The 15,631-nt window shown below is 43.4% G+C and overlaps 2 protein-coding genes across 9 annotated transcripts in view; one reads left to right on the forward strand and one right to left on the reverse strand.

Moving 5' to 3' along the window:
* Positions 1 to 4,918, forward strand: part of CCDC146 (coiled-coil domain containing 146) — a 119,202-nt gene extending 114,284 nt beyond the window's left edge. For all 8 annotated transcript variants that reach the window (XM_038562783.1, XM_038562784.1, XM_038562786.1 and 5 more), the window contains 3 exons: positions 211 to 348; positions 2,837 to 3,085; positions 4,381 to 4,918. In XM_038562783.1, coding sequence (XP_038418711.1) covers positions 211 to 348; positions 2,837 to 3,085; positions 4,381 to 4,584 — 591 coding nt within the window. In that variant the 3' untranslated portion in view covers positions 4,585 to 4,918. The remainder of the gene's footprint in view (positions 1 to 210; positions 349 to 2,836; positions 3,086 to 4,380) is intronic.
* Positions 4,919 to 6,878: 1,960 nt separating this feature from the next.
* Positions 6,879 to 15,631, reverse strand: part of GSAP (gamma-secretase activating protein) — an 83,944-nt gene continuing 75,191 nt past the window's right edge. Inside the window, 5 exon segments of the mRNA XM_038562789.1 lie at positions 6,879 to 7,628; positions 8,041 to 8,140; positions 8,312 to 8,413; positions 10,187 to 10,248; positions 11,091 to 11,210. Coding sequence (XP_038418717.1) covers positions 7,537 to 7,628; positions 8,041 to 8,140; positions 8,312 to 8,413; positions 10,187 to 10,248; positions 11,091 to 11,210 — 476 coding nt within the window. The 3' untranslated portion in view covers positions 6,879 to 7,536.

The raw sequence follows: 15,631 nt of genomic DNA on the forward strand, positions 1-15,631 counted from the left end.
ACCTCCCAAAGCTATCCGGAGGTGGGGGGGGGGGGGGGTGGGCAAGGGAAGTCTTGACCTAGGCCAGTGCTAAAGACTTTCCTGGAGCCATCTTGGCAACTGTATAAAAGCAATCTGTCCCCATTAAGGGGGAGAAACAGTGCTCTAATTAAGAGAGATTTTGACTTGCATGACTTTTTTCCTTTTTATTGAAATTGTTTTCAACTGTAGCTGGAACTACAGCTGGCCCAGAAGGAGGAGAAGTTACTGGAGAAGGACTTTATCTATGAACAGGTGTCTCGGCTCACAGACAGGCTCTGCAGCAAAACTCAGGCCTACAAGCAGGACACGCTGCTCTTAGCCAAAAAGGTCTGCCCTGCCTTGTCCCTTATCCTATACCCCTCTCATTTCCCGCCGACTGCGTTATTCATTGACAGAAGCACTGGAGAGATTAGACTTTACGACTAGAGAAACAAAGATGTAAAATTTAAAATGTAAAGGTGAATCTTAAAAAATTGTCCAGAGTCAGTTTCAATCTTGCTCCCTGAGTGGATTCACTTTTTACTGGGCAGACTTAAGCTTTTCGATGACAGTTTACAAGTTTCACATATTCAAAATATGGAAATTGTCACCCTTATATTTCATGTGCCAAGTTGAATCCTCTCTAGTTCCTTGTGATCGGAAGGCCTCACTTAGCCAGCAGGTGGCATGGAAGGGGCCCCAATCCAGAACCCAGCCAGAACTCAGAAACGGCCAGGGACCATGACAAGAGAACAGCAATCACACGACACCCATGCCTAATAGTCTTGGGGGGCAGCCACTGCCGGGGCCCCACTAGCAAGGCGACACCTTGAATGTGGAGCTTCCCAATTTCAGACGTTTAAAATCTGAGGCCTGCTACTTTAGAGCGACCCGTCAGGCTGGTGCTAGAGCGGGGCAGTCAGCAGGAGGGAGCTCGGGGAGGCAGGGGAGGCAGGGGAGGCAGGGCCTCCGCACAGGGCCGTCCGGGTCCCCTGCTCGCTGGGCCTCCTGGCCCCTTGGAGCATCCCGCCGTGACGGCATGGGGATTTTAATTTCCCTAAAGCTGGTGTGCACTAAGCTCAAGAAAAAAAACAATCTGTTGAATGAATGAACAGTCAGTCCCATTCCAGAAACACTTGGGTGCACTAAAGAAACAAAATCATTATAAATCTCAAGGCTCCTTTGCCGTTTTCCCTTGGCTTTTACCCGGCTGCTCTGAGGACTTCCACTAGCACACTGAGCCCCCAGTCCCACGGCTCCTGCACAGGTCACAACTTTACTCCAGAAATAGGAGATGTTAAGACTTCTTTAGTCTCATGAACTTGCCTGAATCAGCATTTCTCTAATTTTCTCTAAATGTTGTTTCTCTAAATGTTGCCTTCCTTCCTTTTGCAAAATGAACTTCCCTCTCTTTAGGGGAAGTCCTTCGTTTTCACCCAGGGCTGGCTGGTCAACAGAGTCTGGAAGTCAACCGAAAGGCTAGAGAAATGTGAATGGTGGTGACTGCTACCTGGGAGGCTTCCGTCAGAGGAGTCCTAGCCTAGTGGTTGATCTCCCCTGCCTTTCCCCACCTTTGGTGTTCTCTCCCTGTTTTGTTTTTGTTTTTTCATTCAACATTATGACCTCTTCACAGTAGGCAGAACTAGGGGTAGAATGGTTCAGATCCCAGGTCAGGGACATAGCAATACTAGCGAGTGACCTTGAGAAGGACACAGAGAGGATTTTAATGACCAAGTCTTCTAATCTGTGACAGGGATGTGACATTAGCTTAAGTTGTTTTAAGCATTCACTAGGTAAGAAGTGGCCTAGCCCCTTGTGGGGACTCAACAAGAATGCAGATCTCCAGGCTCTCATCTTTCCTAGAAGCAAATGGCTTCTCAGTGTACCCTGGCTCAAAAGGCTGGAGGATTAAGATAGAATTCGTTAATTCCTTCATTCAACAAATATTGTTTTAATCGTGCTATGTTCTACTTAGCCTGATCTTTTAAGTCTTTGATGATAACCACCTGATGTGAAATGGTAAACATACGTGTAGAACAAGGAACATTTCATTTCAAATGACTGACCAGATTTTCCCCGGTTCAGTTCATGCTTGCTCATGACCTAATAAAGATACATCCCAGGAATTATGATCAATAGTGCAACCACAATGAGGTACGATATTTTCCATTAAAAATCACTTCAGATGCGGGACCTCTGCATAGGTGATGAGTTTTTTTTTTTTTTAAGATTTTATTTATTTATTCATGAGACACAGAGAGAGAGGCAGAGACACAGGCAGAGGGAGAAGCAGGCTCCACACAGGGAGCCCTATGTGGGACTCAATCCCGGGTCTCCAGGACCAGGCCCTGGGCCGAAGGTGGTGCTAAACCACTGAGCCACCTGGGCTGCCCAATGATGATGAGTATTTTTTAAGTATAGTTTTTGTTCTACCAGATTTTTTTCCGCTGGATAAGTGACAAATTAAAAACATGGCAATCTTAGGCCAGAACTTAGACATCAAAAATATCCTGTCCTTTTCTTCTTCTCACCTCTTAAAAATAAAGGGACTATTCCCCTCAATGTTACCTATCCACTTGGAACTCCATAGTTCAATGAACAGATGTGTTTTTCTCCTTACTTACACAGCCAGGGAATTGGGCTCAATCTCTGAGATCTCTCCTAGTTCTTATTTTCTCTGAATTCCCACTTAGGCTCTCCCTCCTTCAGGCAAGAATGCCCGCCGCCGCCCCCCCCCCACACACACACCTCACCGTTCTAGACAGCTCTCAGCCTGCCATTTTCTTGACTCTTCATGGAATATATATAGTCTAAGCTTTGGGCTCTTTCATTCTAGATGAATGGCTACCGGAAGAAGATCAAAGATGCTACGGAACAGATGATGGCTCTTGTTGCTGAGCTGTCCATGAAGCAAGCTCTGGCCATTGAACTCCAAAAGGAAGTCAGGGAGAAAGAAGACTTCATTTTCTCTTGCAATTCCAGGATAGAAAAGGGCCTGCCACTCAATAAAGACATCGAGACAGAATGGTTGAAGATACTCCGAGATGAAGAAATGTATGCCTTGGCCGTCGCTGAGAAGTCTCGGGTAAGCTTGGTCTTCTGTGTTGCATTTGTAAAGTGTGCTAGGAAGGGCTGTGTTCTGGGATTTGGGTCCTCCCAAAATGTATGAAAAATGTCCCACTCTACCACACACTTAGTTCTGACGATCATTAGAAAGGAGTTCTAAGAGAGGATGTAGACAGGGCAAAATAATACTCCAAAGTGCATGATATTCTCCAGAAAACGCTCACCGAGCGCCAAGTCCCAGCGCACAGCCCTTCATCGTGGCCTGTGTGGCTGAACACCATGGACTCCCGTTGGCAGGACAGCGGCCAGGCTGGCACTGGTTCTGTCCAACGGTCTTCAGTCTCTGTCCTTGCTTGCGTCCCTCCTCAGCCCACATCTGGCTACTGGGGCCACTGGAGCACATTGTGAGGCCTCCAGCCTCTTCTGCTTCGTGTGCGTCATAGGCCTCAAGGTCACAGCTTCTTCTCCTGCCACGGGCCCCCGTGTAGGCCTAACACAGACTGCCCCTGCCCTTCAGGGGCCCAGTCCTGCCCACCCCATGACATTCTTACAATGGAATTAGGCATCTTCCTAAGAAGACCACATCCTGGGAACCTACGGCTCACTCTCAGACCGTCAAGTAGATACCCCCCCAAAGGATCGCTCTTCACCCCTAACCCAAGAAAACATGCTTTCCAAATATGTGCTAGGAATACCTGAAAGTAGGGTCGGGTTTATAATTTCCACAGTGCCTGAGGCTGTGTTTTTGAGGGCATTCCGATTTTACCTGTCCCCACTGTCATTTACCTGTCTCCATTGCTTAGAGTGCTTTTTAACGCTAGAAGAAATTCCTCTATTCTCCAGAAGCACAGGCACAATTCTGAGGACCTGGAGGTTCAAAGCAAGCTGCTCACCACTTCTCTCCTCTGGTTCTACTTTATCCTTATTTCCTCCTTTGTAACATTTGCTCACCGATGACTTACTCCAGCCTTTTTCAAAAATATGGAAATAATTAGTGCTTGATGAAAGATATTGAAGTTGAAATACAGTGAATTTAGGACCCACCAGCCAGTCTATGATAAACCCAATTCCAGGAACAGAGTGATGCATGAGCAACAAGGGTCATGCCGATGAGACACAGTGTGTGGTGTGTGTGTGTGTGTGTGTGTGTGTGTGTTTAGTGACTCCACCCTCATACCCTCCCATCCCTGGGGGAAAATACCAGCCAGCACAGCGTAAGGCTGCTCAGATGCAGCTGTGTCTGCTGGGCCCTAAGGATGAAGGGATTTCATTACTGTTTTCAGGAAACTAAAAAGGAAAAATCATTCTTTGCAGGAGTTCTTGGTATCAGACAACCGCCAACTCCCCAACGGTGTTTACACAACTGCAGAGCCACGTCCAAATGCCTACATCCCAGAGGCAGAGGCCGCTCTTCCTTTGCCAAAACCGTATGGCGCTTTGGCTCCTTTCAAGCCCAGTGAACAAGGGGCCAATATGAGGCACATAAGGAAACCTGTTCCAAAGCCGATTGAAATCTGAGCGTGTGAACCAATCTGGGCTTCTAAAGGAAACACTTCAGCCACACTTCCTCAGATGCACAGCTGGAAAGTATCAGCAGAATAGCTCTAAATTACAGACAAATATGGCATCCCAGTCAACCAACAATGGCAAACAGCATGGGTTCCTTTTACACTCATCAGCTACTATATTTTACACGATATTAAGTAAGACATAGAATTTTCCTACAACTATGTCAAAGCATATATCTGTATTGTTCATTTTTTCCTTTTTCACTCTATATATTGACTTTCAAAACTATATAGTAGTCCAAGTGCTATAAAAATGCAAGAAAAATAAATCAATTTTTACTGAATTGGCAGAGTGGTTTTTGTTTATTGAAGAAAAAAAGCAAACACTATTCAATATACTCCCTTGAAAGAGAAAGATAAAATGTTTGAAAAGGAATGTATCCCAAGTATCACGGGGGTTATAATTCACTTTGTTAAATAGATGCATTTGAAGTTCATGTTGGTAATGTAAATCAAATAAAAAGCCGTGTGGAAGCTTGTCCTTTTTAAAGTTACATCGTGATAATTCTTTTTACAAGAATCCTTTAGCTGCAAAAATAATTATGCCCTAATTTATCTTTCTTCTAAATCTAGATTTTTCACATTATATACAAACAAGCCTGTTATTAAGTTCTGATTCCAGATTTTTAAAAATTGCAATGAAAACACAGCTTTGCATGTGGCAGAGCTGAAAATGAGGCCAGTTCCACTTATTTCATTACTCTGGTTTTATTGCATTTCACCCAAGTACATTTTCCTAATTCTGTTTTTATATTTTCCCATCTATGAAAATACACAAGATTTGAAAACTGATTTTACTTCATTAATATTTCAAACCATACTTCAAACTGGTGTCAGGTATGGATTTTGTGTCATAATTCTGGAAATGAAAAATACTACATTCCTTATTTTTCTTCTTTCTCTAAATGGAAATAAAATCTTTTCCAAGCCCCCATCCTACCAGAATGGAATTTAATCTCATTCTCAGCCTACAAATCAGTCCTGAATCTAATCTAATTTGGTGGTTTTATATAAGGCTTTATAAAGCAAAGTGCCTATGATAATACTGTGTGGTCAACACAAAGAAATACTGCACACTTAGAGCTCCTATGTTGTAGGAATTATTAATTGCATTAGTAATCAAAAAAATATACCTGTAGGAACAACTTAAGAATGGAAATACAATTTTTTGACACAAAGGGATGGATGTTTAAATATTATAGCATGTGCTACTGGTTCAGAAGGGGAAGCTGTCACTGTGTGTGGGAATAGCCAGGGATCACGGTCAGAGATGGACTTATTTATCTGGCCCTTAAACATAAATAAGATTTTAATAAGTGGGGAGGGGATTCCAGGTGAGGGAAGTAGCCTAAAGCAAGGCTTGGAAGAAAAAGGTGCTCAGGGCCCAGAGAACTGGCCTGGCTGAAACAGCGTGTTCATGTTGGGGGAGTGTGTAAGGCTGGGATTTAGGAAACACTGAGTGTCAGGGAGTTGGCATCTTATCCGGAAATGAATGGCTATGAGCAGAGTGGTGGCAGGACCAGTATCAACGTGAGTCCGATGACTCAGACTTCAGAAAGACACCGAAACAACTCCAAGTATGAAAGGGTAGGGAGGGGAAAATAATGATCTTCCAAGAGGAAGAGTCTAACATGCTGACAGGACTTCAGGATTTGGGGTCTCTGTGACAACTAAATATTTGACCAAAAAGGGAAATTCATAGGAGAGGGCAATTTTTGGAACACAAGCATGATTTTAGAAAAGAAGCTGAATTATTTTACCAGCTAGTGATATTTATAATCATTACAATTTCACAAGTTCACTGTAAGAAACAGTGTAAAGATAGAAAAGCAAAGGGCCTGGCTGACCCCAGGCAAGCAACTATTGTTATTGGTCAGAATTAAGTCATTATAAAAGAGAGAGAAAGGGCACCTGGGTGGCTCAGTGGGATAAGCATCTGCCTTCAGCTCAGGTCATGATCCCGGGGTCCTGGGATGGAGCCCCATCAGGCTCCCTGCTCAGCGGGGAGTCTGCTTCTCCTTCTCCCTCTGCCCCTCCCCCCTGCTTGTGTGCTCTTTCTCTTCTCTCTCAAATAAATAAAATCTTTTAAAAAGAGAGAAAAAAAAAAGAAAAAAAAAAAACTAGGAGAATTAGTTAGATGTCCTGGGGGCCTCTGAGGGAACATGCTCATGAACTCATGATTTCTGGCTGGAATAAAAAGGCAAGGTTCATAAACCAAGAATCAGGCTAGAACCTTCAGTGTTCTTTTTTTTTTTTTTTTTAATGACAAGATATTACCAAATCAAACTTTTATAAATACAAAAAACTTTAACATATTAAATAAAGTTCCATCTGAACCATCACAAAGACAAAGCCCACTCTCAGAACTGTATGTACACGCTGCTGTATGTTACAAAGCATTCCACACTGGAAATAGCAGAGTTGACCTGGTCCAAATTCAGTTCTTTAGAAAGCATCCTCTTTCCAAATACAGTTCTTATGTAACATTTCATTTTTCTACTTGTCGTACGTTATCTTCCGCGACACATCTCGTTTTTGTTTTTCTAAGCACTGTTCCCTGCATTTTTTAAAGCACATTTTATTTCAGAGTGCAATACAAACTAGCTGTTGGCCTATGAAATCATTAGGAAGATAAGCCACTGGGTCCTCACTGAGACAGTCCATGCTTCTGAGACTGTTTTGTCACTCCTCTACACTTGACTGCTCGTCTGCTCTTCAAAACTGGGATGAGGTACAGCAGTTTAGTTCTCTCTGAACAAGTACCAAACTGAAATTCAGATGGTTCAACAATGTATTCTGATTTTGGTTACCAATTTTAAATATTGGTAAAGGAGTCTCAACAGAAGTCAAGGTGATGAGCAAGATTAAAATACTGGAAGCTGATATAATTGCATTTTCTCTTTTATAAGCCTAAAAGCATTGTGGTGTGTTTCAGAGCTGCTTCCTCCACAAATTTTGCATCCACGTTGTCATGTCCTTCAAAAGCATACAGAGCTGGAAGAAATAAGGAGAAAAGAGTTACTATGTAGCCATGGTAAAACATTGGGCCTACAGCTCATTGAAATCGTAATTATTTTATATTTGAGTAAAACACATGACTCTGAAAATGTGTTGTTAAAATTTATTATACGTAAGTCCCAAGAAAGGTCATTCACATCAACCAAATGGCTTTTGAGCCTCTTCAACCCTCTTCAACCCTTCAACCCTAATCACCCCTCACGGGTGATTATTCCTTTGGTAATTTACTCCAGGAACTAAACTGTATGTTACTGATTAAAACCCGCTGCAGTAAGGGCTACTTATGAGTAAGGCGTATTCTGGAAAGAAAGGGGTACGCAGAAGCGAATCGGGACTGATGTGTCAAGAGAAAAGCAGGAGAGCCCTGAGGACAGATGAGTGCAATTACCTTGATTGGAAGATTCTATATCTGTCAGTATTTCAATGAAGTAGTTCAGAGGCAGAAACTCCACACTGCCTGGTGACTTGTCAATCATAGAACTCTGAGGCTAAAAGGGAAACCACTTCTGGTATTAGCGGACTCTCCAAAACAAGCACAAACTTTAAAAAGGGGTGGTGGTGGTGGTGGTAAGCACTACAATTGCTGACTGTGGCTATGTTGAAATGGGCAAATAGGATCCATACAACATCTGGTGGGCTGTGCTTGCCCACAGACTCACCTGTTTCTTATAGTTCAGCAGCAGTTGCTTCACATGGTTCCGCGAAATGATGTTAGAACTCATAGGATGATCCCAAAGTCGACAGATCTTCTGACCAATATGCTGTTAAGCAAATTGAAAAATACGTAGAGGGGGATTTTTAGGGCAGTGAAAATACTCTGTGTGATAATATAATGATGGACCCACTCACTGCATTATACGTTTGTCCAAATTCATAGAATGAACACCACCGGGAGTGAACCCTAATGTTAACTGCGGACTTTGGGTGATTGTGATGCGTCAGCGCAGGTTTATCAGTTGTAACAAATGGACCGCTCTGGTGGGGGATGTTGGTAACGGGGGAGGCTATGCATGTGTAGGGGCAGAGGGTGTACTGGGAATCTCTGGACCTTGCACTCAATTTTCCTGTGTATCTAAAACTAAGAAAACTAAGTCAAGAATAACAATAAAAGAATGGAAAAAATATAGAGAGGAGAATGTAGCTTATACTGGCATCAAGTATGTGTACCTTTATCTACTTATAATTTTAAAAGGATTATTCCAAAGTAGCTAGTTAGTCTAAAGAGAGGCCCTTGGGGTGCCTGGGTGGCTCAGTGGGTTAAGCATCTGCCTTGGGCTCAGGTCATGATTCTGGGGTCCTAGGATGGACCCCATCCCTGCTCAGCAGGGAGCCTGCTTCTTCCTCTCCTGTCTGCCGCTCCTCCTGCTTGTGTTGGCTCACACATGCTCTCTCATTCTGTCAAATAAACAAATAAAATCTTAAAAAAAAAAAAAAAACTAAAAAATAAAAGAGAGGCCCTTTGAAGAAAGGCCATTTCCTAGGAGGTGTGCTTCTGAATTTTGAATAAATACTCCAATTCAACCCCAAGGAAAGTAGTTTATACACTGATCTTGCCAAATTTCTTTTTCTGAAATGGAGTTCATCTGCTATTCTTCAAAACTGGGTACCTGCAACTCTAAGCAGTATCTTGCTGGGAAACAAAAGGTTGTAGGCATGTTCTCGCCAACGTCTTGCCCAGAAAAATGTAACTCCCTACGAGATTGAGGCAAAAAAAAAAAAAAAAAAAAAAAATCAAATTTAGAGACCAAACTAAATGTTCAGAGATTTTCCCCAGAGAGATCTAGCCATGGAAAATATGCCTTGTTTTCTGCCCTTGCCTGGGCTTCAGTGAGCTGCGAGGAGGAGGGGGTGTTACAAAGGAAACCGAGGAGGCCCAGAAGGACATCCCTGCGTGGGAGGACTGAGCCGGAGGTACAGGCGCTCCAGGTATGTCAACAGCAGGGCCGGCTGAGCTCTCGGGTCAGCAAGTCTGCGAAGTCTGGGGCTCTAGGACCTTGCTGTGGAATTCTGTATTTTCACAGTAGTTCTGACTTGGAGAGCTAACATCCCCCATAAAAACAAGGAGTGTCTGGACAAGCCTTTCTCTCATGTTTCTCATTCTTCCTTCAACCTGGGAATGTTTTCCTGCTGTGGTAGAAATGGCAGTGGGGGGAAATGCAGTTCCAGAACCTTCTGACCTCACCTGTATTTAAATTTCTTATCAGTTTAAAGGTCTGAAGCACATGTTTCCCCTCTCCCTCCCCACAGGCTCACAGATGTAAATATTAGTGTGGTTTCCTAAGAGGGAGAAACTGGCTAAATGTTCTAGGCAGGCCGTGCCAGGCACTCCAGGCCAGGGGCAGTACAAGCACTTTCTGGGCGCAGCAGGGAACGGCCGGCGGGGCGGAGATGCATGGGATTTCTTGGAAAGGACCGAAAAGTGAAACAATTCAATTGACTTTAGCCCAAAACAAGTAAATGCTCCCTTTGCAAGAAGAAACTAAGGAGGTTTACACCAAGGCTTATGGAGAGAATAAGAGAGAAGTCAGGATTACCGGGGGAAGCCGCACAATGATGCTGAATTTTAGTTTTTCATTGTTCTCGGAATTGTCCAGATCTACAAAAAAGTTAGATTGGCAAAAAGAACAAATCTCCATTTTGATATCTGAGCAAGCGAATAATACTTCGATGGTTCATTCTGATAACACACGTTCCCCACCCTGAATTCTCAGGCTAAGTCTAACAATAGCTTGAAATTTTTAGTTTGTGTCTCTGAATTAAAGGGCTTTCCTCTACTGACGTGCTTTTTATGTGGGACAGGGTTCTGAGGCTGCCGGTCACAAAACAATTGTACTAAAACAGAAGGCACCTTGGGCAACAGCAAATACTTTAAAGTATGTTACCCCAACACATCTGTAAGCTACCCAGTGAGTAATTTCAGCAAGTGATTAGACTCGAGACCTTCGAGTCCAAACTCACATGAGTGCTAACTCTCTCAATTTTTCTTGCATTTCCAGTCTGAGATGACGGAGTTAATCAGCTGAAAGTAAGCCATTCCATGACATTTTCTGGAGAAACAAGCCTTTGGAGGCTCCTATCCTCAAGTGCCCTCATGTACAGAAAAGGAATGCAATAGCTGTGTGTGGATCAAGGAGCCCGTTGGGGCCTCTTGAAAGTCTACTTTAAATTAGCCGAAGGCTGGTTACCGGAAATGAACTGTACTCAGCAGGACAGGCTGCGTAATTTTTGGGGTCCATTGCAGAAGACAAATGAGGACACCCCCCCCGACCTGTTCCAATATTACAAATTTTAAGATGTAATGCCAAGCATGCAGCTGAACGTGGGGCATCCCCGAGGGCAGCAGGGCCCTGTGTGATTGCACGGGGTGCACACCCGGGAAGCCAGCCGGGAAGGGGCTTGGACTGGCGCTGGCCCTGTGGCGAACTCAGAGCCTCTTACCTTTCATGAGCCGTATGACAGCTGTTTCAGTGAGCAGCAACACCCCACTGTCAATGTAATGCAGCAGGTTATGCAAAGGGAGACAGTGGACGCCAAGGATCGTGTGCAGAGTATGAAAACCTAGATGAGAGACCGGGGGTGGGGGTGGGGGGGTAGTACGCATGGTCAGCCAGCCTTCTATAGGGAGTGAATTCAAGGATAGTAATAAAGCCCTCAGCTCAGTGCCTTGACACCTAGAATCTAATAAATGCTGCTTCTTTTGATTTTTTTAAAAGATTTTATTTATTTATTCATGAGAGACACAGAGAGAGAGAGAGACATAGGCAGAGGGAGAAGCAGGATCCCTGTGGGGAGCCCGATGTGGGACTCGATCCCAGGACCCCAGGACCACACCCTGAGCCAAAGGTAGATGCTCAACCACTGAGCCACCCAGGTGTTCCTAATAAATGCTTTTTTTTTTTAAAGATGTTATTTATTTATTCATGAGAGACACAGAGAGAGGCAGAGACACAGGCAGAGGGAGAAGCAGGCTCCATGCAGGGAGCCTAATGTGGGACTCAATCCCGGGTCTCTAGGATCATGACCTGGGCCGAAGGCAGATGCTCAACCACTGAGCCACCCAGGCGTCCCTAATAAATGCTTCTTGAAGACAAGGTCCAAGTCTCCTTCTTTGTGTTATCGTGACTAAGTACTGTGCTGGGTCTATGGTAAGTTCCCAACAAGCAGGCATGTCCTTCACTTTGTGTCCCTTCTTTGGCAAAAAGAGTGCAAGGCCTGCTCGATGAAAAACAGTTGTACAGTGTGACAGGTTTGCAATTCTACAGTAAGATGGCAAAAGAGAACAATTAACAGAAGACCTTCAAACTCTATGCCCAGGCTAAAAGGCTGATTAACAGGGACCACACTTTGCTGAAGTGGAAAAATTTTGAACCAGTCGGGGACAGTCTATATGCTTGATCTCTGGGTATGCCCTAAAGAAAGGCTTTTGGGGTCTACTTGAACTAAATTATAAACAAGAAAAATCTAAATAATATGGTCAGATAGCAAATCTATAGGAATTCAAGAGAGGAAGGCAACTCCCTCAAACCTAAGTCTTATGGGGAGGGCTATTCAAACGCTCAGAAATCCAGAGTTCTAAGCACACTATTAATAATAAACAATAAAAACCATATCAATGGGAGAAGATATGGGTCCAGGAAACAATCAGAAAAGCCCTCTCAGAAAAGATAGCACATGAGGGGAGCTTTGTAGGGTAAATGCAATTCCTGGGGGTGGAAATGAGGCCAGAGAACATACAAAGTGGAGGCAGTTGAAAAAGCCACTTTGCCCTGAGCAGATCTGCACTAGAATCCTGCTGTTGCTTACCAGCTAAAACTTTGTGAGCCTCCATTTCCTCATCCCTAAAATGGAGCCACCAGTATCTTTTCCACAGGACTGCCTGGAGAACCAGCCCTCGGTCTATGAAAAGTCTAGCACAAAAAAAAAAAAAAAAAAAAAAAAAAGAGTCTAGCAATGGGGTAGCACAATGGTGACCAAGAGCAAACATGTAGCAAGGCCTTCAATCTCTGCACTGGCTAACCTGATCCTCATACAACACTATGATGTGGGAACTGCCTGATTCCCACTTTATAAATGGGGAAACCAAGATTCACAGGAGCTAAGAAAGGCCTGGGATCATATAATTAGTAAGTGGCAGAGCTAAATTTGAATGCAGGCTATGGGACTTTAGCCTAGGCTCTTAGCCATGACATTATCTTGCCCCCAAAAATTGGTAGCTGGGTTAATGGGACAATATGGACAGAGGCCCAAAGGTGAGGAAGTATGGAACATATTCAGAAAGTATCGAATGACCCAGCTGAGTTGGAATCAGGTATATAAGAGGGATGGTAGGAGGTAGGTTGGAATGGCTAATTTATTTAACAAATCCCTTCCAGACACCAGACAAGCAGCTGGGTGTACAATAATGAGCAAAACAGACACCACTACTGCTCCCATCCACCTCCCAGGCTGCTGGGAAGACAATCAAAGATTTACAAACATATATGTTTTTAAAAATGTGACCAGTTTGGGGCACCTGGGTGGCTCAGTTGGTTAAGCATCTGACTCTGGATTTCGGCTCAGGTCATGATCTCAGGGTTGTGGGACTGAGCCCTGCATGGGGCTCCAAGCTCAATGTGGAGTGTGTTTGAGGCTCTCTCTCCCTCTGCCCTTCCCCCTTCTTTCTTCCAACAATGAATAAAATCTTTAAAAGTGACCAGTTTTATGAAAGAAAAGTGCAGGGTGCTCTGAGTGTGCATGACAGGGATTGAATGCTGAATGACAGAAAGGAATCTCTTATTTAGAAGACTTTGGGGAGGTACACTGAAAGCTTTTGAGCAAGATGGAAAAAGGGTCTGAGTTTTGCTCTTGGAATATTAAAACGGCAACAGGCAAAGAATGGACTGGAGTATCAACAGATTGCTGCAAGAGGTGTGTAAGCTGTCGGTGTTGGCAGGCCACTGCATGAACCTGCACCAGGGGTGATGGGGGCATTGACAGTGAAGGAGAAGGAAAGGGATTAGAAGCATGTGGCAATGGGTCCAGACATGGAAACTGATGGGGTGTGGGTAGGGAATGACAATGGATCACAGCCTAATCTTAGGAGCTTACATGACAAAGACATGATGCCCAAAGAGCTGGAATTTGAGTTCAGAACAATCGTGGAGTTTTCTCTGTCTCTCTGAACACATGAATCATGAGCAGTGAGAGACTGAGTCCTAAGTCCTAAGTCCTTGGCCACATCAAGGGTCAGATAAAGTGCAGGCTCTGCCCACAAGCAGATGTTAAGGGGCTGACAACAGGATGACTCCACTCTGGCCTCCCTGAATCAAAAAAAAAAAAAAAAAAAAAAAGAAAAAAAAATAGTGATTTTACTCAGTAACCAATAACATGAGATTTTTCAAGTGGATTTGGACATTCTTCCCAAGATTAGAAAAAGTTATGAAATCTGTTCTGAAGAAAAGTTCATTAGGTTCCTATAGATTTCTTGGATTCAGAATTCCTTCTCTAGACCTGTGTCCATGTCCTAAAGATCCCTGATGATCCTTCATCCTTTATCCCTAGGGCACAGCTCCACATCCAACAGTCCGTTCTTGGCTTTGGGTCAGCTCCAAGCAACAGAGCAAATTGGCTAACAGAGAGAGAGAGAGAGAGAGAGCGCACGCATAAGCAGGCATCAGCTTCAAAACAGAGCTTTTCCAGCCAACTCTAGTTCTCATCTCCGCCAGGGCTCCTGACCTCCTCTAGCCCATGGGGGGAACACAGGTCCCATTTAAACTACAAATGCTCCACCTTGAAACCATGACTTTTTCATGGTCCGCATTCTCCTTATTTCTTAAACAACTGGGTTACAAGTTTCCAGCTCTTGGAACTCAAACAGTTCTCACAAGTCCAGCAGGCTTGGAGAGCAAGCCTATATACACAAGTACATGAAAAAAACACCCTGTATTTACACACACACATGTACACCCATGTGATCCAGTGTCACTTCACCTCTCTTTCCAGGTCACATGAAGGAAACAAACATTTAAGAGAAAAGGAGAGATACTGCTCTTCCTTACCTGACACATGGAAACAAACCATAAAGTCTACTCATAATAATTCTTAATCACTATGGATAACACTTTTCCATGTTTTCCCTCCTTACATGTCCCTGATGTTCCATAGAAAGTAAAGTTTTATGATCTCCCAGATATAATATTGTCCCCACTAAGTCACTTTCATTTATTTACAAAAGAGGCTTGAACATCCATGGTGAACAAATCTCAAAGCATGAATCCATGCCCCTACCAACTCTTTTGTGTTAATGACAAATAATTAAGAGTTGAAGCCAGAAAACCATACATAGTTTTTCATGAAATCCCTTAACTCTTTCTAGAGGGCACCTTGAAATTCCTATTCTATTGGGATAATTTAAAGTCATCCATTCTTCTCATGAATGGTCACTTTCGGATCCCTAAAAAATCAAAGGAAACCCTTTTTGTACCTCCAATATCAGCAGATCTTATAAGATAAGGCATATGTTGGATAGAGAAAGCATGAAGAATTCCAAACTGAATCAGATGTATCATAAATGCAGACAGGCTGAAACATGCTGTGGGGATTTCTGGGCCAATAAACTGTCAATGTTTTAGCATCAACCAATTCAAATGAAATATAAAATTCAAGAGGCAAGCACAGAATAGTAGTAAAAGCACAGATTCTGGAGCTCAACTTCCTGGATTTGAACACTGGCTCTGTTGCTTAATAGCTGTGTGTCTATTAGGCAAGTTACTTAACCTTCCTATGCCTCAATTTCTATAAAGTGGGAATAATATTAAGTGGAACTATATGAAAGTGCCTTTTTTGTTGGTCAAAAACTGGTTGGGTATTGGCAATTTAATGTGGTCCAATTTAAGCTCCTACTTAGGACTGTTATGAAAATGGAATGGGCTCATTTATGTAAAGTACTTAGTATAGTAACTGGCACAAAATGGGCACCATCTACATGTTGACTTAAAAAT

The sequence above is a fragment of the Canis lupus genome, chromosome 18, assembly GCF_011100685.1.
Source record: "Canis lupus familiaris isolate Mischka breed German Shepherd chromosome 18, alternate assembly UU_Cfam_GSD_1.0, whole genome shotgun sequence".
Taxonomy (NCBI): domain Eukaryota; kingdom Metazoa; phylum Chordata; class Mammalia; order Carnivora; family Canidae; genus Canis; species Canis lupus.